The 27,102-nt window shown below is 38.3% G+C and overlaps 2 protein-coding genes across 3 annotated transcripts in view; one reads left to right on the forward strand and one right to left on the reverse strand.

Moving 5' to 3' along the window:
- REC114 (REC114 meiotic recombination protein) overlaps positions 1-26,183 on the forward strand; it is a 96,079-nt gene extending 69,896 nt beyond the window's left edge. Inside the window, exons 3-6 of the mRNA XM_073801228.1 lie at positions 6,638-6,721; positions 13,468-13,680; positions 23,043-23,132; positions 25,581-26,183. Coding sequence (XP_073657329.1) covers positions 6,638-6,721; positions 13,468-13,680; positions 23,043-23,132; positions 25,581-25,745 — 552 coding nt within the window. The 3' untranslated portion in view covers positions 25,746-26,183. The remainder of the gene's footprint in view (positions 1-6,637; positions 6,722-13,467; positions 13,681-23,042; positions 23,133-25,580) is intronic.
- NPTN (neuroplastin) overlaps positions 25,846-27,102 on the reverse strand; it is a 55,684-nt gene continuing 54,427 nt past the window's right edge. For both annotated transcript variants that reach the window (XR_002179278.3, XM_004318102.4), the window contains one exon: positions 25,846-26,857. The gene's annotated coding sequence lies outside the window, so the exon portion shown is untranslated. The remainder of the gene's footprint in view (positions 26,858-27,102) is intronic.

Here is a 27,102-nt window from a genome sequence, read left to right on the forward strand (position 1 = left end):
AAAAATAAAAAATTATTTCAAAATAAAAGTTTCTTAAAAATCAGTTCAGGGGTCATTTCCTCTGGGCCTTGTAATCTAATGCCTCTTTTCTGTGCTTCTGCAGAAACATGGAACTTGCCACATTGATTGTTACTGCTAAATGGTTTATTTGTTTGATTCCCCCAGACTGTCAGTCCCTGAGTGTGGGGAACGTGTGTTATTTGACTTTGAGTCATAGAATCTGGCACATAACCTGGTATATATTAGATCTTCAATAAATATTTTTGGAACAGATTGTGACTTTTCACAGCATATTGTGATTTCTAGATGTTAAACATTCTAAAACATAGTAATCTTTATTGTCTTGCTCAGTTCTTGCTCTCATGGAGTTTGCAATAAAGTGGGAACTAGAAAAGGAGGGATAGAAAGGCAGATGTGTACATAGATATTACAGTGCACAGGACCTCCCGACTGCTGAATTCAGTGCAGGCTTTTAGCCTTTATTTTTTACTCCATCCTGGGCATCACCTGACACTGTTGACCATTCTCTACTAGAAAGTCTCAGTCCTCTAAGCTTCCATACTCCTCTATCCTAGACATGATTTCTTGGTATTGGCTTCTATTCTTTTTGTCTGATAGTAAATTTGGTATTTCCTAGAGTAGTCCACTCTCTCTTTCTTCCTATCCTGTACTATCAATTCCAAACCATTTTTCCACCCCAGTACCTCCAGGGCATGTGACAGACTCATCAGTTAACAGTGGCTTCTTAGGCAGTGATTTTTGGCCAGGTCGGGCAACAGTATCCCAGGCACTAGGGAGAGAAGCTCCTTCGGTGAGTGTGATTCATTCTCCCTTCCCCTTGGGCAGATTCCATGTCTTTTTTAACGCCTAGCGCAGTGGCCGGCCATAGTAGGAGCTTAGTGATGGTGAGTGTTTCAATAGCAGCAGCTACAGTGTGCTGTGGGAGCACAGAGCAGGCCACTTAACTGTCTGAGAAAGTTAGAAAAGACAGCACAGAAGAGTCATCAGTTGAGCTAAACTGAATTCACCAGAAGGACAAGCCTTAAAGGAGATTCTAAGAGGTGGATTTTCAAAGATAAGGAGCTCAATTATTAAAATGTAGAAATATATGAATGACAAGTGGTTAGGTACACAGAATTCTTTACTAAATCCCCACATATTAGGATTAAAAAGTTCTTTCTGCATCTTGAATAAGATAAGTGTAAGTTGGGAATTCCCTGGTGGTCCAGTGGTTAGGACTCTGTGCTTTCACTGCTGAGGGCGTGGGTTTGATTCCTGGTCAGGGAGCTAAGATCCCTCAAGCCACATGGTGCAGCCAAAAAAAAAAAAAAAAAAAAAGTAAGGTGTTCTGCATCATCGGACAGGTAACAAATTTGTGGACCTCACTGTTCCCAAGAAATGATATTGGCATGAAGTATTTTGTTAATTTTCATAAAGTTCCATTCACTCAAAACTTACTGAAACATGTTCAGGTGTCAAAGACTCTAATAGGTGTTGTATGTTTAATGGTAAGCAAAACAAACATAGCCCCTGCCTGTTACATGGGGTTATAGTCTAGTGAAAAAATAAACATTAAGTAAATAATCACTACAGACACACACACAAACTGTGATAAATGCTATGAAAGAAAAAAGTACAGGGCTATGGGAAAGTGTGATAGTGTGTCCCAGTTGAGATTAGGGTGAAATGAACAGTGTTTAGAGGTTAATTAGGTAAAAAGTCAGAGGGCAAAGGCAGAGGGAAGAGATGTATGAAGTTCTAAAGAAAGATGGTTTGGACAAATTGAAGAGGAGGAGCCATTAAGTGGCTCACCTCAGAGGCGTTGCTGGGGAGGAAGGCCGTACCCATTCCCGGCATAGCCACTGCAGAGTCCTGAACTGAGGGGCTGCTGGAGCTGACCTAGTAGCCTTTGCTGAATATTGTGACAGTTGCTGAGGATTCAGGGGGTAATAAGACACATTCTAGAACCTGCCTTGCCCTGCCTAGGGATTCTTATTCTTATCAGGGACAAAGAAATGTAACTAGTTACAATACAGCATGATAAGTACACTAAGATCCTGAGAGGGCATAGAATTCTGAGAGGTCAGCCAGCTTTGCCTTGTGGGGAATGGTTGAGATACAGCAGGGTTTTCAAAGATCAGTGAAAAAGGAAGGCCATTTTAGGAACAAGCTATACAACGAAATCAAGGTGTGAGGAGCCGCCAGATGCAGCAGTGACGGTGTAAGTGGAGAGGATGGTGAGATGGAAAAGGCTGGGGATTGGATCTCTAGGACCTGGGGATTGATTGGTATTGAGGGAGAAGTGAGGAAAGGAGTCCACCAGGATACCAGGTTGATCACTTGGGGTGACTGGTGAATGATGCCGTTCACGGGGGTGGCAATGTGTGGGAATGGCAATGTGTGTGGAGAAGAACTGTCCCAATCTGGGTGAGTTTACATGGAGGGATCTGTGAGCTAGCCAAATGGAGATGTCTCATAAGACACAAGGTGGACTAGAGGTAGGAGGAGGTGAGGCCAGGCCAGGGCCAAGAACTGCTCATTTCTTTTCTAATAAACTTTTTATTCTAGAATAGCTTTGGATTTACAGAAAAGTTGTAAAGATGGTACGGAGTTGCCATAGACTTATCATTTATTTAGGTCCTGCTTTCACCTCTTCCTTGAGTTTATGCCATATTGGAATGGGAATCCTTGTTTGCCTAAATATTCCCACATGCATGCATGTCGGGTTTAATGTGGTTCAAAAATCAAAACAATATAAAAAGATATATAGTAAAAAAATTTTACTTCAACCCCTGCCCCATCTGCACTGTTCATTCCCACTCCCTACAGATAACTGTTTTTATTAGTCTCTTATGTACTAATCCTTCCAGTTTTTAAAATGTAAATACAAGCAAATAATAAGAATATACATTGTATGCTCTCTCCCTTTCTTATACAAAGGTACCACATCATGGACATTGTTCTGCAGCTTGCTTTTCTGCTGAACAGTATATCTTACAGATCAATACATATAGACCTGCACTGTCCGGGAAGGGAGCTACAGGCCGTATGTGGCTACTGAGCACTTGAAATATGGTTGATGCAACTGAAAAACAGAATTAAAAAAAGTTTTTTTAAACATCTTTATTGGAGTATAATTGTTTTACAATGGTGTGTTGGTTTCTGCTTTATAACAAAGTGAATCAGCTATACATATACCTACATCCCCACATCTCCTCCCTCTTGCGTCTCCCTCCCTACCACCCTACCTATCCCACCCCTCTAGGTGGTCACAGAGCACCAAGCTGATCTCCCTGTGCTATGTGGCTGCTGCCCACTAGCTATCTGTTTTACATTTGGTAGTGTATATATATGCATGCCACTCTCTCACTTTGTCCCAGCTTACCCTTCCCCCTCCCCGTGTCCTCAAGTCCATTCTCAACGTCTGCATCTTTATTCCTGTCCTGCCCCTAGGTTTTTTTTTCTTTAGATTCCATATATATGTGTTAGCATACGGTATTTGTTTTTCTCTTTCTGATTTACTTCACTCTGTATGACAGACTCTAGGTCCATCCACCTCACTACAAATAACTCAATTTCATTTCTTTTTATGGCTGAGTAATATTCCATTGTACATATGTGCCACATCTTCTTTATCCATTCATCTGTCAGTGGACACTTAGGTTGCTTCCATGTCCTGGCTACTGTAAATAGAGCTGCAGTGAACATTGTGGTACATGACTCTTTTTGAATTATGGTTTTCTCAGGGTATATGCCCAGTAGTGGGATTGCTGGGTCATATGGTAGTTCTATTTTTAGTTTTTTAAGGAACCTCCATACTGTTCTCCATAGTGGCTGTATCAATTTACATTCCCACCAACAGTGCAGGAGGATTCCCTTTTCTCCACACCCTCTCCAGCATTTATTGTTTGTAGATTTTTTGATGATGGCCATTCTGACTGGTGTGAGGTGATACCTCATTGTAGTTTTGATTTGCATTTCTCTGTTGATTAGTGATGTTGAGCATCCTTTCATGTGTTTGTTGGCAATCTGTATGTCTTCTTTGGAGAAATGTCTATTTAGGTCTTCTGCCTGTTTTTGGATTGGGTTGTTTGTTTTGATATTGACTGCATGAGCTGCTTGTAAATTTTGGAGATTAATCCTTTGTCAGTTGCTTCATTTGCAAATATTTTCTCCCATTCTGAGGGTTGTCTTTTCGTCTTGTTTATGGTTTCCTTTGCTGTGCAAAAGCTTTTAAGGTCCCATTTGTTTATTTTTGTTTTTATTTCCATTTCTCTAGGAGGTGGGTCAAAAAGGATCTTGCTGTGATTTATGTCAAAGAGTGTTCTTCCTGTTTTCCTCTAAGAGTTTGATAGTGTCTGGTCTTACATTTAGGTCTTTAATCCATTTTGAGTTTATTTTTGTGTATGGTGTTAGGGAGTGTTCTAATTTCATTCTTTTACATGTAGCTGTCTAGTTTTCCCAGCACCACTTATTGAAGAGGCTGTCTTTTCGCCATTGTATATTCTTGCCTCCTTTGTCAAAAATAAGGTGACCATAGGTGCGTGGGTTTATCTCTGGACTTTCTATCCTGTTCCATTGATCTATATTTCTATTTTTGAGCCAGTACCATACTGTCTTGATTACTGTAGCTTTGTAGTATGAAGTCTGAGAGCCAAAAACAGAATTTTAAATTTTATTTAATTTACATTTAGGTTTATAAATGGAAGCACTGTAAAATATTTTCCCATTAAACTCAACTCTGTTGTTTTGGTAGGATTGCATTTCACTTTAACCATTTAAAATACAGCATCTAAATTGAAATGTGGTATAGTGTGAATGGTGCACTGAATTTCAAAGACTTAGTACAAAAAAAACTATTTTAATAATGTTTTACAATGTTTGCATGTTGAAATAATAATGTTTTTGATATATTAAGTAGTAAAATTTTACCAATTTCTTTTTGCTTCTAAAATGTGACTACTATTAAAATCACACATGTGGCTCAAACTGTCATTTCTACTGGACATCACTGATACAGAGCTGTTTTTTTTACAGTTGTATAGTATTCCATTGCATAGAGTATCATACTTTATTTAACCAGTCCCCTGTTGATGTATACTTGTTTCCAATCTTTTACCATTAAAAATACAGAAATGCTATAAAGCAGAAACTAACACACCATTGTAAAGTAATTATACCCCAATAAAGATGTTAAAAAAAAATAAAAAATAAAAAAATAAAAAAATAAAAAAAAATTAAAAAAAAAAGAAGGTGGAAAGAAAAAAAAAAAAATACAGAAATGCTTAACCTTGTCCATGCATCACTTCATATGTGTGCAGGTTGATCTGTGAAGTGAATCTCCCATATTGAGGTTGCTGGGTTAAAGAGTAAAAGCATTCATAATTTTGATATCACCATATTGTCCTCCATAAGAGTTGTACCAGTTTGCACTCCTACTAGCAATGTGTGTATGTGCACTAGTTTCCCCACATACTGCCATTTTAAACCACAGAATCTACATGTTGGGGATGTAATAAGGAACATGTTTCTTTTTGCTAATTCTGAGAGTTTTAAGAAGAAATCACAGATGGTTTGCCTAATTTATTTTTTCATTAAACCTCCTATTGATGATAAAACGTTTAGAATCACCATTTTAGAATGGACTCTTTTTTTCCTTTTGTTACTGAAAAATGTGAAAGAATTAACCCGGTTTTCCTGGACTACAAATTTCTTTGGAAGTTGTAGCTTTTGTCATATTCAGATCTAGGAAGAGAGACTTTGTGAGAGTTCAAAAAACTTTTTGTTTTTTAAAGAGCTGTAGACTTCTCACATCCCTCCAGCAGCCTGCGCTGACTGTGGTGGACTAACAGTACAAGGCAGATGCAGTTGCATGGTTTTGCATACTGTCCGTTTATCAGTTCCTTGGATGAGTTCTACTGAATTGTAAACACATTCTAACTTAATGGGCTGCGTAACTGAGCTTATAAGTAGCCATAATCATTAGACAGTCCACTCCATTTACTTTATTAGTAAACTACAGAAACAGTTTATCTTTACACCTTTAGGATCCAGCAGTTGTCCCTCTTTTGAGACTTGTGTGCCCTCTACTGCCCTCTTTGCCTTTTTGTTTTTTCAGATTGAAATGAAGAACTAAGCATTCAGCATCCAAAACCAAATTGCTTCAAGTTTTCCATTCATAGGAATCTGAAAATAAGATTCTCATGAAATCTCACTATATAGTTGGGGATATGGCAGATAACTTAATAAATGAGTATAATGGAAACTCTTGGCTTCCAGAGATTATAAACTCACATTTTGGCAAATTCTAGAGGCATAGAAATGTATCTTATAGCAAATATGACTATGGGCATTTACTATCTTTAATAGTTTATTGATTTTCAATATGAAAAGGTTAAGAAAAGGAATAAAAGCTGAGACTATTAATGTTGATCGTGATGTAGGAAGAACACTAAGGACACTGGGACTCACTGGAAGGGTCATCTTTGGTAATTGGTAATATTGAGTCATTTCTATTGTGCTTAAGTTACAGAATAAATTAATACACAACTTTCTAATAGGAAGCAGCTGCACCACAGCTATTCTTCGTGTCCCTTTTTGCTTCTGTTGCTAATTTTGTTTAATTATTTTGTTTCAGGAAGGGTTTTCACTCGTTGGTAGCAAGAACTGGTTGAAGATTGTAAGACGCATGGATTGTCTGTTGTTTGGAACAACGATAAAGGCAAGATGCTTTGTGGCCAACTGTTTTTTTTGTTTGTTTTGTTTTTGCGGTACGCGGGCTTCTCACTGCTGTGGCCTCTCCCGTTGCGGAGCACAGGCTCCGGACATGCAGGCTCAGCGGCCATGGCTCACGGGCCTAGCCGCTCCGCGGCATGTGGGATCTTCCCGGACCGGGGCACGAACCTGTGTCTCCTGCATCGGCAGGCGGACTCAACCACCGCGCCACCAGGGAAGCCCATGGCCAACTGTTTATAAGCAACTGATCATACCCTTCTTATCTGCTAAGTGTGTATGGGAGTGGGTGCAGGAGCTTCTCTTTGCAGGTGAAATGGTACTGGGAAGAACACGTTTAAGAAAAGTTTGCGTTATGAGCAAAACATGAAACAAGGAGTGTTAAGAGGCAGAAGCATTGTTAGTAAGAGGATGTTGCTGAAGAGCCAGGGCTTTGATTGATCTTTCAGTACCTGTCTGACAGAGCTGTGCAACCATTTTCCATCCCCCAGCACAAAATGGGAGGAGGTGGACTTACATCATTGTTTGTCTTGCTGTTTAGATGTTTAAAAGGTGTGCATTTTCAAATACTTCACTAAATATGTCTTTTCGTTTTTTCTCTTTAATACTAAATAATAAAATTCCCTTTTATTTGCTTCCTAGCTGTATTAAACGTAAAGAATGATCCTCATCAAAGCAACGTGAAGATTAATCACCTGGATTCTTTTCTTTCAGAAATAACTATAAAAACCAATCTGTTAACATTCACTGACTAGATAATATTGAAATTTAGGTAAAAGATCATAATTTTTAATGGTCTCATAGACTGAGTTGAAAGAGGTGTTCAAGAGCATCTAATAGGAGGGTCTTTATCAGTCCCTCCAAAGGATCCTCAGAGAATTCAGAAGGTCCGTGAACTCCATGGATTTTCACTGACTTTTTTAAAACATTATTAATTTATTTATTTTTGGCTGCATTGGGTCTTCGCTGCTGCACGTGGGGGCCACTCTTGGTTACGGCACACGGACTTCTCATCGCAGTGGCTTCTCTTGTTGCGGAGCACGGGCTCTAGGCCCACGGCTTCAGTAGATACGGCACGCCGCCGGCTCTGTAGTTGTGGTGCATGGGCTTAGTTGCTCCGCAGCATGTGGGATCTTCCCGGACCAGGGCTCAAACCTGTGTCCCCTGCATTGGCAGGCGGATTCCCAGCCACTGCGCCACCAGGGAAGTCCCTTCACTGACCTTTAACTGAAATATATCATTTCCTTCAATTATAAATGTTGACATCAGACCACATTTGCACCAGTAGAAATCACATATCTTCATATCACGTTTCAGTTGTTTAAGATATCTTAAATGTCATTTATGCTCATCACTACCCCAGTATTATGGTGGTTGTTAGTCCTGCTGCTAGATCTTTTTATTGAGTACATTAATAAGGAAGCATGTATATTATTAGTTTACAAATTAGTGTTTTAATATTGTAATGAATTATTTCAGTATACTTGGTTTCTTTTGTACTCTTATATATTTTATGTGATTAAAAACATTGTTCTGAGAAGGGTCCTCTGGCTTCACCAGACTGCCAAAGGGGTCTGGAGCACATACTCAAAACATTCAGGAGCCCCTGTTTTCATTTTACATGTGAGGAAACTGAATTCAACATAAGCCAATAGCCAACTAGCTGTCAGAAAACTGGGCCACCCATTGGTCTTCTGACTTCCAGCCCAGGACTGTGTCATGCTGCATGAATGTAGGTGTCTTACAAAGTTACACCATGCCATATGTCTGATATTTGAGGTTTAATTTTTTCCTGATTATGTTAAATTTTTAAATTAAAGAGAAAAATAAAAAATAATTTGATCACTCAAAAATAATAATTAACATTTTGAAGTTTTTACTAGGCATATATATTGTATCCATTAGGATAGTGTTCAGATGCATGTGACAGAAAATCCACATATAATGGCCCCCCAAAATAGGGGGTTATTTTTTTGACTATATATGAAATCCAGAAGCAGGCAGTAGCTAGCAATTGGCTCAGCAACTCCACCCTGCTGAGGTCAACACCTTTGCAATTCCCTTGGCCTCTCCCTCACATTTTCAAAATGGCTACTACAGCTCTGTTATATTTCCATTCATAGGAGACCAGCTTCATCTGTTCCTTTTGTAAGGAAAGTATAAACTTTCCTGTAAGGCTCTCCACCTCCCACAACCCCTGACAGATGTCTGCTTCTGTCTCATGGACCAGAACAGTGTACTGTGGCCATCCCAATCTGCCACGATTAGGAAATGAGTGTTTGGCTTTTCCAGTCTCTGGTGTGGATTGGCTCATGGCAAATGAACAGTGTCTGCCATATAGATAATTTATAAATTTGGGATTGTGGTACACAGAGTGCTTTGTATCCTGCTTTCCTCATGTAACGTTATATCTGGAACATTATACCAAGTCATTTCTTAAGTCTTTGAAAACATGATTTTCCATGACTACCTAGTATTTTTACTATTTGGATGCACCATGAGCCAGTTAAGTAATTCCTGATTTTTCACTACTGTAAAAATGTTTTGATTTTCGTAAGGATTTATTTACAGGGTTCTTGAGATAGAAGTACTAAAAGTATGAATGTTTATTTTGTAAATGTGCCTTCCAGATAGGTTGTCCCTGTTTCTGCAGCACTAATGATATGTAAAAATGCTCATTTATCCACATCCTCTCCAACTGGATGATATAATTTAAATTTAAAAACAAGTTTCCAATTTGATAAGCAAAACTGAGCATCTTCGTTTAATTTGCATTTCTTTGGTAACTAATGGGAATGAATATTTTTTGTGTTTCTTAGCCATCTGTATTTCTTCTGTGAATCACCTGTCTACTGCTTTTGCCTAATTTTCCTCTTCAAAATCTTTACTCTATATATAGAGATTACATATAAAATACATGTATAGATGTTATATAGAAAAAAATGTATTTTGTGTAGTTATATAATTTTATATGTGATATTTGTATATATATCATATACTTCATATACAGATTTTTAAATATTTAAGTTTAGGATCCTTTTGTTATTGTAAATGGTATTCTTTATCCCAAACATATTTCTAGCTGCTATTACTAGATTTTTTCTGAATTATTTTAAATTTAGCTTCCTAACTAAACTTTTATTAGCTCTGATAATTTAATTTTTAGGAAAGTAATTTTATAATCTGCAAACAATGGTAATTTACTTCCCATAGTTTGTACTTACTACTTTTCTCACCTTACTGAATTATCTAGACCTTCCAGAACCCTGTAATTAGACAATTATACAGCCATCCTTGACATCTTACTGACTTGAATGGGAACCAGTATTTAGACATGAAGAATATTTCTGGCTGTTGATTGGATATTCTTTACCATGTTAGGGAGATAGTCTTTCAGATATAGTTTATTTACTAATAGTTTTATCAGGATTACCAATTAAATTTTAACACCTATCAAGATCATGATTTGTTTCATTTTTTTTAATCCTTTGATCTATTGATATATTAATACTGAGCCAACAGATTCTTCTTTTTGCCTTACCTGGCAAAGGGTACACAACTTTAGTGCTTCTTGCCTTGGATAACTTTTAGTTAACCAAGTATTACATAACAAATATTCTTGTTTAAATTGACAAATAGAAGTATTTTGAAATAAAACTTTCATTCCTTTGACAGAAATTTAAAACTTAAATTCAGGGGGCAATAAAGATTATATTTCTTTTCTCTCTGGCCAAAATAAGTAGATTGTGTAAGATCTGCCTACTTTTAAGGTGGGCTTCCTTTTTTGCAGTAATTGTAATCAAAATGGTCTTGGCTGATTGGCTAACGTATCTGAAGAGACTTTGGTTCCAAGGAGTAACCCTAAACCACTGTCCCCACCTCCAGTAACTCACTGAAGAATTTTTTCATGGTTTTGTCTAGCTTCAGCCTTGAGTATCACCTCTTTGTTTCAAAGCAAAGGATCAAAGAAAATGTTTGTCCCTTCTCTGGTGAAGTCCATATAACCCCAATCCCAATTTCTACATAGAGGAATTCACTTCTAGTGGTGGGGAAAACTGCTCCGGTGGGCTCCTAGTGGTGATGGGAAATTTCTTATACATCTGGGTGATGAATCTGAAACCAGCAGGAAAACATGCCTATGTTTGTGAGGATTTTCATGTCTCCTTGGCTGTCTTCCTACATGGTACTAACTGGGCCTTGTGTCTTCCTGCATGCTATACCCTGTAACATTAGCTATCTGCATGGAGATGCCATTCACACTTGTGAGTCAGCATTTAATTGGCCCAGTGCTTCCCAGATTTCTTGTATGTATGTGAAGATAAATGTACAGAGACAGGCACTTACCCTTAACTTGTTTCCTCAAGGAGTTTTCTATCAGTTGTAAGAACTTGAAATTAAGTGTTTTGAAGCAGAGTGGGAACAACTTAAAATATAGTAATTTGGGGAATTCGCTGGTGGTCCAGGGGTTGGGACTCCATGCTTCCACTGCCAAGGGCCTGGGTTTAATCCCTGGTAGGGGAACTGAGATCCCACAAGTCGTGTGGCGTGGCCAATGTGTGTGTGTGTATTATTTTGAGCTAATCTCCATAGATGATAGACACTGGAGACTGTTTATTTGGGACAGTTCATGGCTGTTAGTATATACTTGAAAAACTTTCATTTCACAACAAGGAGCTCTTTCTGACTTTTAATTATGGTATAAAAATAAATCTCATCAAGATTTTCAACCTAGGAGTCCTTTTTGTTAACCATGTGGCAGGTTTTCTATTGTGACACTAAGGATGTGGGATGAAGATATCTCATTTTCAGATTTTTCCTGATGTACCTTGGCTTTATCTTGGGTCCATATGTATTGAAGTGGTATTTCTGGTTTCTGATGATAAGCTCAAATTCTGTCCGAGAATTTTACAGAAGCAAACATGGAGCAAAACATCAGTTAGGCTATCAGACATAAAACCTTCCCTGTCATTTCTTGGAACTACATTTCAAAGAAACCCTTAACTGTCTGAACTCATTCTTAATGTACACTCACATATATATGTATATAGATACCTCTAGACAAGTGGTCTGAGATTTCTGCTCTACTTATATACTTAATAATTGTGTTTCTACATATAGCTTTCATCTAGCTATGAGGCATAATTTTTTATGTGATTATTTCTCAAAAGGTTAGATAATTACAGAATCATCATGGAAATAGCTAATATAAAGGTATTTCATATAGATGTACCCAGGTACAGTCTAAACTAGGGTGAGCTGGAAACAACTAATTAATTGTAAACAAGAAAGCTCAGTTTCACAGAAGACTAATAGAATTACCAAAACCTGAATGTAGAGTTCTCTTATCAGTTCTTTCCCCTTCCTTAAGGAAAGTTAGCTTTCAAAGACTCTTGATAATTTGGGGATTATTCATCCAAGAGAAAAATGGCTGAGGAAGTGAATAGGCAATACACAAAAGAAAAAATATGAATGACTAATACACATAAGAAAAATATTCATATTTTTTCATTGTTGGAGGGGGCAGTGATAATGGATTACTTTTATACTCAGGAGAAAAAAATTAAACGTATTAAAAAATGAAGAGAACCCAACAGAGGCATTAAAGGGGGAGTGGTGTCTATTCTTCTAGACATGATACCTTACCACTACTTAGCCATGCCAAGTTTTCTATATCCTAAAGATGTGGCTTTGCTTGATGGCTTTATCTAAAAATTTAAACAGGGTAAACTGTGAACAGGAAAATCAAGGATTTTCACTTATAGGAACTTTCAGGATTTTGTTAACTGTGGTTAGAAACATTTTCCAGTTAGCAGTGTGACTTGTGTATTTAATAAATGAAAAATGCTGTTACTGTTAGCATCTGAATTTCTTCACAAAAGAAATTGAACAAAGGTACACAATACATACCACCCATTTGGGGTGGCTTTTGTGTAAGCTGAGTCCTCTAAAACTAGGCAGGATATCAGACTAGAAAAAGGAAACTAATTCTATTAAAATAATAGGTTTATTGTTGTTATTGTTACAATTTAGTTCTATTTTTAAACTTACAATAAAATAAATTTGATGTAGTTGCCACTTCTAAAAATTTGAATTGCATCTCTCCCATATTTGTGGACTTGCCAGGGGATGTAACTCATACAGCAAATTAAAGGCAACATGTGATTCATTTGTCTGTGTGATTTGTACATTAAGTCTGGTCTCTTTAAGGATAAAGGGCACTACAGATTATTAATATGAGATACATTAGCTCTCAGCATTTGCCTGTCCCCTTATCCCGTTTTGTTTTTCAAATTCACTGGCTTGTTTAATGTGTACCTACCTGGTTAGCTCTTTTATATACTCAGGTTTGGAAAACTTTGTTGAGCCAGGACTATTAGCTTCACTGATTTTCCACCTGAGGAATCAGATGGTATGAAACCTTTGTTCCAAAGTAAGACAAAACATTGATCTTTTACTGCAGTCAGTATAGTGACCTTCCTGGTCTTTATGATATGGGCTTTTCCATTTTTGCTGATGTCTGCCAGTTCCTTGAGGGAAATGAGTTTAGTATGAGGAACAGCTCCCAAAAGGGAGAAGAAAACTAATGGCTTTTCTATACCCACATCAACAATCTAGGGTAACTACTCCCTTATTCATACCTCTTCCCCTTCAAACAAAGGGAAGACCTCACAGTAAATAAAAGTAAAGTGATAGGACACGAGGGTCACTGAGAATATCTTCTGATTTGTCACACAGAACAAGAGTCGTATGTTCCGGGTGCAGTTTAGTGGAGGCTCAAAGGAGCAGGCGCTGGAACACTGCTGCAGCTGCGTGCAGAACCTGGCCCAGTACCTCACTGTCCAGGTGCCTGACGGAATCAGCCAGGAGCTCAGGCTGGGTCCTAGCCCACTGTGGACAGGTGAAAGCCAACGGAAGGGCTGTGTGCAGAGCATCCCGCCACAGCATGATGTAAGTAGGCGAGGGTGTGGCTGTACGAGAAGCCTGACAAGTTAATGCTCTATGGGGGCCAAAATCGCAGTGGAATTTGCTGAGTCCACCAGGTTTGTAAGTTAAGGATATCTAATGTTGATTGACTTATTTTTATTGATGTATAATTAACTTATAGTATGTTTCAGGTGTACAGTATAGTGATGATAGTTTTATACATTACAAAAGATCACAGTAAGTCTAGTAACCATCTGTCACCATACAAAGTTATTAAAATATTATTGACTATATTCCCTGTGCTGACATTAGGTCTGTGACTCATAACTGGAAGTTTGTGCCTCTTAATCCCTTTCACTTAGTTTGCCCATCGCCCCCCACTCTGCAACCACATTTGTTCTCTGTATTGATGAGTCTGTTTGTTTCATTTGTTCGTTTGCTTTGTTTTTTAGATTCCACATATTTTAGTGTGTATATATACCTCATTTGTGTATATATTCCGTTGTGTGTGTGTGTGTGTATACATATACACACACAGACCTCATCTTACCCAGTCATTTATTGATGTGCACATAGGTTGCTTCTGTATCTTGGCTACTATAAATAATGCTGCACTGAACACAGGGGTGCATATATCTTTTATTAGTGTTTTTGTTTGCTTCGGATAAATATCCAGAGTGTAATTACTAGATCATATGGTAGTTCCATTTTTAATTTTTTGAGGAACTACCATACTGTTTTGCATAGTAGCTACCAATTTACATTCCCACCACCTGTGCATGAGTTCCTTTTTCTCCACATCCTCACTGACACTTATTATTTCTTGTCTTTTTGATGACAGCCATTCTGACAGTTGTGAGGTAATACCTTGTGGTTCGATTGCATTTCCCTGATGATGAGTGACGTTGAGCATCTTTCCATGCACCTCAGGCAAGGGCAACAAAAGCAAAAATAAATAAATGGAACTGCATCCAACTAAAAAAAAGCTTTGCACAGTGAAGGAAATCCTCACCAGAACAAATGGGCAACCTATTGAATGGGAGAAGGTATTTGCAAATGATACATCCAATAAAGGGTTAATATCCAAAATTACAAGAACTCATACAACTCAGTATCAAAAAAGACCCAAACAATCTGATTAAAAAATGGGCAGAGGACCTGAATAGACGTTTTTTTCCAAAGAAGACACAGTGATTTATTTTTTTTTTTAATTTGAGTCTCACTGTAGCTACCTGTAATACTAGGAATTAGATTAGCTGGGAGTCCCAGGTGTATTATGGGTGTCACTATAGAACAGTGGTTCTCAAAGCATGATCCACAGACCCTTCCCTGAGACCTTTTCCAGGGTCCACAAAGTCCACAGTATTTCTGTAATAATATTAAGATGTTAGCCCTTTTGCTATATGGATATTTGTGTTAATGGGACAAAAGCATTGTGAGCAAACCTGCTGTCACCTTAGCACAGATCAAGGCAGTGGTATCCAACTGTATGCAGTCAGGTTTTTCACTGGTCACTGAAGTAAGAACCAACTAACAAAACCATCTGTATTCTGAAGCACGATGGCTTTCTCCTGGAAAGCACCTGTATGAATGCATTGGGTGCTGAACCACCTCTTTCTTCATGGAACACCGTATTACTTGAACGGACAAACTCTGGTTATTCAGATTTGGGTGTCTGGTGACATTTTCTCGAATGAAGTGAGCCTGTCATTTTAAGAAAACAACTGATATTATTTATCGATAATGATGAAATAAGCTGTTCGAGTGAAAATTAGAATCCTGGAAAACTTGTATCTGCCACTTGAGCTTCACAGCTTCCTAACCCAGAAGACCTTCCTGATGGTACTACTAATGAACGTGATCTTTAAAATAATTAAGTGCAAAATGTTTCAACATTTGGGAGATCTGTATAGTCCAGCGAAGCAGTATTTTTCAAGTGACGAATATATGATGCTACAAAATCATGCATGGATGAAAGACCCAAAGTGCAAAATAGGGACTTCCCTGGTGGTGCAGTGGTTAAGAATACACCTGCCGATGCAGGGGACGTGGGTTCGATCCCAGGAAGATGCCACGTGCCACGGAGCAGCTAAGCCCATGCACCACAACTACTGAGCCCGCGCACCGCAACTACTGACCCCACGTGCCATAACTACTGAAGCCCACACGCTCTAGGGCCTATGTGCTGCAACTACTGAGCCTGCATACTGTGACTGCTGAAGCCCACGCACCTAGAGCCTGTGCTCCACATCAAGAGAAGCCACCACAATGTGAAGCCCACGTGCTGCAATGAAAAGTAGCCCCTGCTCGCTGCAACCAGAGAAAGCCTGCACGTAGCAACAAAGACACAATGCAGCCAAAAAGAAATTTAAAAAAAGTAAAAAGATCACAAATTTTTCAAAGTGCGAAACAGACTAATGGATTCTATTTATTTACTTTTGCACCCCTTAATCTCCCTTACCTGTTTCACTCATTCTCCTTCCCCATCTCCTCAGAAAATACCTAGAGACAAATGACAATGAAAACACGACAATCCAAAACCTATGGGATGCAGCAAAACCAGTTCTAAGAGGGAAGTTTATAGCTATACAAGCCTACCTCAAGAAATAAGAAAAATCTCAAATAAATAATCTAACCTTACACCTAAAGGAACTAGAGAAAGAACAACAAACAAAACCCAAAGTTAGCAGAAGGAAAGAAATCATAAAGATCAGAGCAGAAATCAATGAAATAAAAACAAAACAATAGCAAAGATCAATAAAACTAAAAGCTGGTTCTTTGAGAAGATAAACAAAATTGATAAACCACTAGCCAGACTCATCAAGAAAAAGAGGGAGAGGACTCAAATCAATAAAATTAGAAATGAAAAAGGAGAAGTTACAACAGACACCGCAGAAATACAAAGCATCCTAAGAGACTCCTACAAGCAACTCTATGCCAATAAAATGGACAACCGGGAAGAAATGGACAAATTCTTAGAAAGGTATAACATTCCAAGACTGAACCAGGAAGAAACAGAAAATATGAACAGACCAATCACAAGTAATGAAATTGAAACTGTGATTAAAAATCTTCCAACAAACAAAAGTCCAGGACCAGATGGCTTCACAGGTGAATTCTATCATTTAGAAAAGAGCTAACACCCATCCTTCTCAAACTCTTCCAAAAAACTGCAGAGGAAGGAACACTGCCAAACTCATTCTATGAGGCCACCATCACCCTGATACCAAAACCAGACAAAGATACTACAAAAAAAGAAAATTACAGACCAATATCACTGATGAATAGAGATGCAAAAATCCTCAACAAAATACTAGGAAACAGAATCCAACAACACATTAAAAGGATCATACACCATGATCAAGTAGGATTTATCCCAGGGATGCAAGGGTTCTTCAATATAGGCAAATCAGTCAATGTGATAAACCATATTAACAAATGTGAAGAATAAAAACCATATAATCATCTCAATAGATGCAGAAAAAGCTTTTGACAAAATTCAACACCCATTTATGATAAAAACTCTCCAGAAAGTGGGCATAGAGGGAAGGTACCTCAACATAATAAAGGCCATATACAACAAACCCACAGCAAACATCATTCTCAATGGTGAAAAATTGAAAGCATTTCCTCTAAGATCAGGAACGAGACAGGGATGTCCACTCTCACCACTATTATTCAACATAGTTTTGGAAGTCCTAGCCACGGCAGAGAAGAAAAATAAGTAAAAGGAATACAAATTGGAAAAGAAGTAGTAAAACTGTCACTGTTTGCAGATGACATGATACTATACATAGAGAATCCTAAAAATGCCACCAGAAAACTACTAGAGCTAATCAATGAATTTGGTAAAGTTGCAGGATACAAAATTAATGCACAGAAATCTTTTGCATTCCTATATACTAATGAGGAAAAATCTGAAAGAGAAATTATGGGAACACTCCCATTTACCTTTGCAACAAAAAGAATAAAATACCTAGGAATAAACCTACCTAGAGACAAAAGACCTGTATGCAGAAAACCATAAGACACTGATGAAAGAAATTAAAGATGATACCAACAGATGCAGAGATATACCATGTTCTTGGATTGGAAGAGTCGATATTGTGAAAATGACTATGCTACCCAAAGCAATCTACAGATTCAATGCAATCCCTATCAGATTACCAATGGCATGTTTTACGGAACTAGAACAAATCATCTTAAAATTTGTATGGAGACACAAAAGACCCCGAATAGCCAAAGCAGTCTTGAAGGAAAAAAACAGAGCTGGAGGAATCAGACTCCCTGACTTCAGACTGTACTACAAAGCTACAGTAATCAAGACAATATGGTACTGGCACAAAAACAGAAACACAGATCACTGGAACAAGATAGAAAGCCCAGAGGTAAACCCACGCACCTATGGTCAACTAATCTATGACAAAGGAGGCAAAGATATACAATGGAGAAAAGCCAGTCTCTTCAGTAAGTGGTGCTGGGAAAACTGGACAGCTACATGTAAAAGAATGAAATTAGAACACTCCCTAACACCATACACAAAAATAAACTCAAAATGGATTAGAGACCTAAATGTAAGACCGGACACTATAAAACTCTTAGAGGAAAACATAGGAAGAACATTCTTTGACATAAGTCACAGCAAGATCTTTTTTGATCCACCTTCTAGAGAAATGGAAATAAAAACAAAAATGAACAAGTGGGACCTAATGAAACTTCAAAGCTTTTGCACAGGAAAGGAAACCATAAAAAGACGAAAAGGCAACCCTCAGAATGGGAGAAAATATTTGCAAATGAATCAACGGACAAAGGATTAATCTCCAAAATATATAAACAGCTCATGAAGCTCAATAGTAAAAAAACAACCCAATCCAAAAATGGGCAGAAGACCTAAATAGACATTTCTCCAAAGAAGACATACAGATGGCTAAGAAGCACATGAAAAGCTGCTCAACTATTAGAGAAATGCAAATCAAAACTACGAGGTATCACCTCACACCAGTTAGAATTAGCATCATCAGAGAATCTACAAACAACAAATGCTGGAGAGGGTGTGGAGAAAAGGGAACTCTCTTGCACTGTTGGTGGGAATGTAAATTGATACAGCTACTATGGAGAACCGTATGGAGGTTCCTTAAAAAACTAAAAATAGAGCTACCATATGATCCTCCAATCCCACTCCTGGGCATATATCTGGAGAAAAACATAGTCCTAAAGGATACATGCACCCCAGTGTTCACTGTAGCACTGTTTACAATAGCCAAGACATGGAAGCAACCTAAATGTCCAACTACAGGGGAATGAATAAAGAAGATGTGGTACATATATACAATGAACTATTACTCAGCCATTAAAAAGAATGAAATAATGCCATTTTGCAGCAACATGGACCTAGAAATTGTCATACTGAGTGAAGTCAGAGAAAGACAAATATATGATATCGCTTCTCCAATATAAAATAAAAAGTTTGAAAAAACATTAATGACTTCAAAGTTAATGCTGTTTTTTATTATCTTAAAATCAATAGTGGATACTCAAGTGATCAATGTACCATTATTTATGTCTTCATGTATTTCATATTATTTTGTACTTATTCATGTTTGAATAAAAAAAAAACGATAAAAAAAACCCACAATGAGATATCATCACACCTGTCAGAATGGCTATTATTAAAAAGACAAGATGTGGAGTAAAGAGAACCACTGGTGCACTCTTGGTGGGAATGTAAATTGGTACAACTGCTATGAAAAACAGTACAGAGATTGCTTAGACCAAAGGATTTTAGTATAACAGAGTATAAAAAATTCCTTGCTGTGATTTCAGATTCTACCTTGAAAATAACCTTTAAGAAACTACCACTTGTTGAGTTTTGGTGTCATATCAAGGAATATCCACAATTAACTGAAAAACCCATTTTTAAAAAAAAACTTTCCATCTATATATCTGTGTGAAGCCAGATTTTCTTCATATACTTCAACCAGAACAACGTGTGTCAGCAGATTGAGTGCATAAGTGGATAGGAGGAGAGTCCAGCTAGATATTAAAGAGATTTGCAAAAGTCATTATATTTTTGTTAGGAAATATAGTTTTCATTAAAATGTTTTTAATATAACATATAATGGTTTTATAAGATTTAAATGAATATTTAAAATTTTTGTTTTAATTTCTAACAGATAAATATCACATGTAACTCAAAACAAAAGCCGTTTGTAAGAGTGTAAAGGAGTCTTGCGATAAAAGTTTGGGAATCTTTATTACAGAATTTCTCCTCGAGGTACATATTCTAGCATTTCTTTGGCATAGTCCCACAAGCTGCTAGCATAAGCTACCTCTGCTCCTGGGATGAAATTCTAGTTTCAAGCTGGGTTTTCTTATTTTCTATTTTGAGTAATGATTTTCCAAACCTGGCTTTCCATCACTTCATCCTGGAAGTTCCCCTTAAACTCACTGGGCCAAGACATTTCACCTTTACAACCAACTTTCTTTTCATAGTTTATCTGGGGTGAACATAGATGTACATTATTTATCATAAAGTGTTTTTCTTTAAACAAGTACTGTATGATTTCTTCTTGACTATGTTTAATTTGCCATATCAAATTTTTTTTTTTTTTTTTTTTTGGCGGTACGCGGGCCTCTCACTGCTGTGGCCTCTCCCATTGCGGAGCACAGGCTCAGCGGCCATGGCTCACGGGCCCAGCCGCTCCGCGGCATGTGGGATCTTCCCGGACCGGGCACGAATCCATGTCCCCTGCATCGGCAGGCGGACTCTCAACCACTGTGCCACCAGGGAAGCCCTGCCATATCAAATTTTGATGATGTTTTAGAATTCTTCTTCATTTGTTTCTGCATGACTTTTGTTGTGAACATGTCTTAACACTAAAGCTGGTTTTTTTTTTTTTTTTTTACAAACCCTGGATCTAGTTTAAAACATTTTTGCCTCATCAGCTGCTGCTGTATTCTTTAAGAATCCCCTCTCTACAAACGGGATGGAATGGCTTATTATAAGGTACTTTCTTGCTTATGACAAAACTTTCATGTCTTTTCTTGATTCCATATTCAAGTCTTCCTCTGATCTGTAGTTTGGTGTTCTGAGTAGATGAGATGGCACAGTGTTGTGCAAAGACCACAGGCTTTGGAATCAAAATGGATCTAGGTTTGAATCCTAGCCCTATTAGTAGCTACGTGATCTTATGCAAGTCACTCATCTGTAAAATGGTGAGACTGAAATTGTCTATAAGCAGCTAGGACAACATCTGGCAAATACCTAAATAACATGATCCATTATTACTATTACTGCCAGTGCTGTTACCGTTTCAGATCTGCCTTCCCTTGCAAATGAACGAATGAGCATCCTAGTCAGTTATTACTGAGGGTAAGAACTCATGAGTCAATAGGGCCATGATAAGACAGAGTGTCTGATGCTGCAGAGCAGGAGACAAGATAAAGCTACTGGGTTAATTCACCAGCATGCAGGCATTGTGAAGCACTACCTAGAATATTCTAGTCTTCCTAATGCCAAAAACTCCTAAGGCTTGCCCTTAGCTGCTGCTGTGCAAATTTGCTATCATGCTCCCTTTTTCAGAATCCAATTCAAGAGGTGCAAGCTCTGGCCTATATATTTTCTTTTGTCTAAAACAGTTATTCTCTTCTTTGCAAATAGAGATAATTCCATGTCTTTCTATTTCAAGTTCTTGAGTCACTTCCTGGCTCTTATTTTTTTACTTTTCCTCAGCCTTGTAATTTTACTAATTGTGGCCTAACCAGGTATTTCTCAACCTGAGGGCTTCTAAGGCAACCCAGCGTACTCAGAGAGGGGGGCAGTTCCTAGGTGAACTCTTTCCTCTGTTAGCACAGGAAGTCCAGCAGAAAGCGGCCAGGGGCTCATTCCTGTGTGCACAGAACCTTCCATCTCTCTGCACTTGGGCAGAGGACTGTCCAATCCTTAGGGCCACCCCAGTAGCCTCAGCTGCTTCCATCGCACTTGGCTATAGGTCAGTGTGGATGGCATATGAATTTTGGTTGATGTCTTTCCCAGTTGTCTGAAGAACACAGTGTGAACTGAACTGATGTGTCTCCTAGGAAAACATCAAATATCAGAGCTGGAAGAAACACTAGAGTCTGACTTTTCCAGATAAGGAAACTAAATAGAGAAATGGGGCTTGCCTAAGGATTCTAGACTCATTAAAGTCCCTTACCTTTTTGCTCATTTTTATTTTAGTATTCTTGACTAGTTTTCTTTTCTCTTTGTTCTTTCCTTCCTCTCTGTCCTGCCACCCCATTTTTGACGCTTCCAGATATGCATTTCTGCTAATACGCACTAACTAGCAACAGTCAGCTTCCATGTAGAACATTTACTTCTGGCAGTCAGAACATGCTGCTGATAGAGACAGCTTCCAGGGAGGGTCTTGGATTCTCCCTGAGTGATACCACTAGCTCGCAACTGTCTGGAGATTAGCACTACAAGCACCACATATATCCAAAACATAACGAGGCCTGCAGACATGTGGCTAGGAAGGAGGAGTGATGGGGCTCTTGGAAAAGTTTGTGCTTTTAGGTAGAAGCAGCCCTCCGAGCCTCTTATGTCTCCAGGCCTCCTTCTATACCTTATTCACTCTGTTTGCCTAGAAAACATCCCGTGTGTTCTGCTAGAGAACAAACGCTCCTATAGCAGGTTCCTTTGAAGCAGCTTGGACTCTAAAGCATTCCTACCCTTCATGCTTAGCACACACACCCCTCCTGTACTCCCCTCCACTCTAAGCCTTAAGTCTTATATTTACCTCCATTCCAGCACTTCCTGACTTGCTAAGTTCTTACTGGGCTGTAGGTTCTTGAGGGCTGGACCTCTACCTTGTTCTTTGTGGCTCCCTTCCCTTTATCACCCCAGTGTCTAGTACACAGTAGGCACAAAACATTGTTGAATGAAGATATCTAGGAATTTTACTAACAGAAGAACTCATTCCCTCAGAATGTCTAAAATGAGATTTTTTTTTAACTTTTATTAAAAATGTAAGATTATCTTGCAACTATAGGGTTTTTTCCCTTTTTCGCAGTGAACGTGTATTACTTGAGTAATAATTTTTAGAAGGTGACAAATCATGATTATCAGAAGCTGGGCAATGTCCACTGCCCTCCAGTACCAGCACATGGTCCTGGGCTGGGCCTCTGAAGACAGAAGTACACCACGGTGTCAGACAAGAAAAAACACTGCCAGCCTATGAGACATAAGGAACAGACATAAGGAACATAAGGGCAGGCGCCTCAGATTTAAACTCTGTCTGTACTTCTACTGTGGTAAATCAAGTAATAGCCAAGCTTAAACCAGGACAGACTACACCAACAATGATCTTACCACTTTTACTGATGTTTTCTTTCTTTGAACATGAAAGCAGTCACACCAGAACCTGGAGCAGCAATGGTGGGTACCAGCTGGCACAGGCACTCCAAGAGGAAGGACCTCAGTGGCCTGGTTAGCTCAGGTAGGGCCTATTTCCATGTTCGGAAAAACAGTGATCCTGAAGAATTTGTATCCCTCTGTTCAATCCATTGTTCTAGAACAGTAACTTAAAGTGTTGCTATAGAAGATGGTAAAGACAGAGACAGGCCATCTCCACCTACCCTTGTTGTAAGATTAAACACGATGACACATACTGAAGAACTATTCTCCTGAGGAAATAAAAGATGAAGAGTGGCCTATAGTGTTAGCCTTTAAATGTGTGAGATAAAGAATTTATTCACCACCTATCCCAGAAAGAGGAATACAGGTAAGAATTTCAATTTAATTTTGGAAACGAAATTTGGAAACTCTTCTAAGATAAATATCAATATGAATTCGGAGTCATATCAAGATAGTTTCTGTAGGGGCAGATATTCAGTGTGAGGATCTCAGCTAAGGATGTGTGGAGACCCGGGAGGATTCAACTCTTGTTACCACAGAACTGCTTTCAGACATGCCCTCTCCCCTTGCAGTCTGCTGTTACCACAGACTCCTGCAGAACTATTCATTCAGGCTCAGGGTTCCTGAGGCCTGGTCTGCTGGAGCTCCTGGAGGTGGTCTCCTCCTCACTGCATTCCCTGCTGTGCTTGACAGCAGGCCCTCAGCCTATGCTTTCCACAGAGTTCTGCATGGAATTCAATATTCAAGGATGAATTTCCTCTTTATCTATTAAACTGTGCTAACAGTGGTATAAGAAACAGGTGTTTTCTCCATCTGGCTCACCACTCACTCAAAATAAATGGACAATCACAGGGCAGACGTTATAGTGCCCAGTTTGTAGCCTCATATCTGCACTGGGGTTACAGTGGCTGAGCCACAGAAAAAAATTCATGAGCAAGGCAGTGTGTGACATCCTTATTCAGGAAGTATCAGTTGCTATAAAAGGTGTACCTCAGCCCAGTTTATTTACATCATATAGAAGAACCATGTATAAAGAAGAAAAAGCACCAGGCTGGGAGCTCAGATATGTTACTTGTTTGCTCTAACCTTCTAGACAAGTTGTTCTTTGAATATAAGTTTGGTAAAACTCTTTGAAAGCAACTCAGCAATATAGATAAAATTTAACTTTATATCTTATTACCTATAATACCATTTCATCTACACAAATATACATACAAGGATGTTTTTCAGTGTTTTTTTATAGTAAAACTGGAAACGTAATTATTCACTAATAGGATACTGAGTGGTTAAAGAGTGCTATAACCATAGGCAGGATAAAAATGTAGTCATTAAAAGTGATGTCTATATCTGTTGACAAGGAAAGATATTCATAGAACATTGTTTTTTAAAAGGCTACAAAATAGCATGCATGATTTTTGTAGTAAAAACACAACGTAAGTTTGGAAGGAGATACACTAACATGTTAACAGTGGCTCTCACTGGAGAACAGGGCTCCATTTTACTTTCATTTTCTTCTTTCTACCTTTTAGATACAGTCTGGTTTGAATTTAGAAAAATCTATTTCTATTATAGATAGTTCTTAGAGAAATGTCAGTTGTATACATATATACCAAACCATGCCATGGAAAGGGTAGAAAACCACCTACCTAAGTAGAATTAACATGAGGAGAGAATAAGAAGGCTGAGTCAAAGGCCCAGACGTAATTGAACCACGTACAGAGCTGGAGCCATCTTCGTCACGTGGGACTGTGGATCCAATGTCACCTTATCTTCCAGATAGCCAAGCTCAGTCAGACTTTTATTTGAACTCTCCTAATATTTAAATATTGGCAGCTTAGTCAAATGGTGTTAAAATACAAGTTACCAAAGGCGGCATACAAATGTCAAATAGCATGTGAAAAACACACATTATATGACGTTCTGGAAAAGGCAAAACTATAAGGTATGGAAAACAGATCATGGTTGCCAAGGGTTGAGGGTCTGACAAGAGCAGGTAGCATGAGGGACTTCCTGGGGGTGGTGGAAATGTTCTGTCTTGATTGTGGTGATGGATACATGCCTCTACTTGTCAAGCTTCATGGATAGGACCAGAAAAAGCAAGATAATTGTGTCCTTGGGATGGTCAGTTTGTGACCTCTCTGTATTACATTCAGAACCCAGTTTCCATATGATGAACTGCTCACACCCATTTTTCCACCTATAAGGTGGGAAGGATGAACTAAGTTAGTGGCGTCCATTCATCAACAGGCTTTATCAGTCCACAAACTTATCAGCACCATACTCTTCACTGAAGCAGAATCTTAACTTTGCAAATCGTTTCATTAATATACTTGAAATACCTAAGGATACAAGTTTATCTCACTTTGTATATTTAGAAACATTATGTAAAGGAACTCTGCAAAGCTAATTAACACTAATTTTTGGTGTCTATTTCCCAAATCTTTCCTTAAGGCAAAGTTTGTGTTCTATTATTCAGGCTGTTGCTTTCTCCTGTAATCTCTAATAAACTACTCTTCTGGAATCCCCCCAGTCTCTCCTGGCATCAGAGGAGCTGCCCGTGGTCTATGAACAATCTGCATGGAACACGGAAGAGTTAGGCCCCTTTCTACGCTTGTGCCTCATGGATCAGAATTTCCCAGCATTTGTGGAAGAGGTGGAAAAGGAACTAAAAAAGCTGACAGAGCTGAGCAACTAACAAACATTCTATATACATACAGAACTGAGGAACTTCAGTGCAATGGAAAAAATGCTTCCTCCTAAGACTAGAGAAACTAGAATAAAGAGTATTATTCCAACACCTTTTATCAGTTTTATTTTTAAAAACAGGTGAATCCACTTTTTTATACATCATTGCACTTCAACAATTACACAAAACACAAGTACATGCATCTACCATTACGCACCGTGTGAGAACCCTGCCGGGTGTGAAAATCTACACTCAATCAATGAAAAAATACAGTGTCAACCTCAAAGTATAACTAGTTGCATAGAATACCATGCTGTAACATTTCAAGGTCATTGAAAACAAAAGGTAAATTATAAAAGTTTGCCTTAATTGAATGTACAATCAGGTTCAACACATCAGTGCAAAAGGATCTAAGAATTTACATGATTTAACAAAAGAAAAAAATAATCACTTAAAAAGCAATCATACATATATACTGCAGTTCATTACATCCATTCAGTGGACTGTTCCAGCTTCTTATCAAAGTCATAGGTTAAGCCCTTAAAATTATAGATTTCAGTTTATATTACTCATCTTTATGTACCAGAACTGAACAGTTTCCTCATCTGACAACATACAGTAAGGAATGAGTATCAGCAGCTTAAAAATGAAACAAGCATTTATTTTATTTTGGATTTCTCCCACCCCAAAAATATAAATATATATATATATTTATATACTGTATATATCTGTAGGTTTTGCTGTACTTTACAAAAATGTGTCACTAGATGGCAGCAGTGCATTTTAGAGCTTTGCCAATTTAACAGCTGCATTAAGTAAAAAACGGTGCATGCATGATCTGATCCTCAGAGGACCTTTTTACTTCTATTTAAATATTCTACCAAAGGGGGAAAAAAAAAAAAGCAACATTCACAGCACATCAAGCCCAAAATAGTTTACACCTTCTACACTGAAGCATTGTTTAAAATGTACCTGGCTAGGTCACCCTTACAGGAGAGGCTAAATAAGGCATGCTTTAGACAGTCATCATGGTGCTGCTCACTTGAAAGGGAAAGAACCAAAGAGGTACAAGCAGAAAATTTAGCAGGTCATGTTGCCACCAGTTTCAGGAACCTAAGGATCTGTGAAGGAAGAGTATTTAGAAATTAAAAGAGAATATGCACTATTACTTAAGACTACACCAAGTGCCTATAAAACAAAGCTTTGGTTCAAACAGCATGCTCAGGGATGCAGTGAGGAATTCAGATCTCCACGTGCCTAACCAGAAGGTACTCCAGCCCAGCTGTCCCTGGCCACCATTCTTGCCTTGCCCTCAGAAGCAAAGTGGGACCAACTGGCCTCAATAATCCACCTAAGGTGACAATTT

Source organism: Tursiops truncatus, chromosome 2 (genome assembly GCF_011762595.2).
Source record: "Tursiops truncatus isolate mTurTru1 chromosome 2, mTurTru1.mat.Y, whole genome shotgun sequence".
NCBI classification, from domain to species: domain Eukaryota; kingdom Metazoa; phylum Chordata; class Mammalia; order Artiodactyla; family Delphinidae; genus Tursiops; species Tursiops truncatus.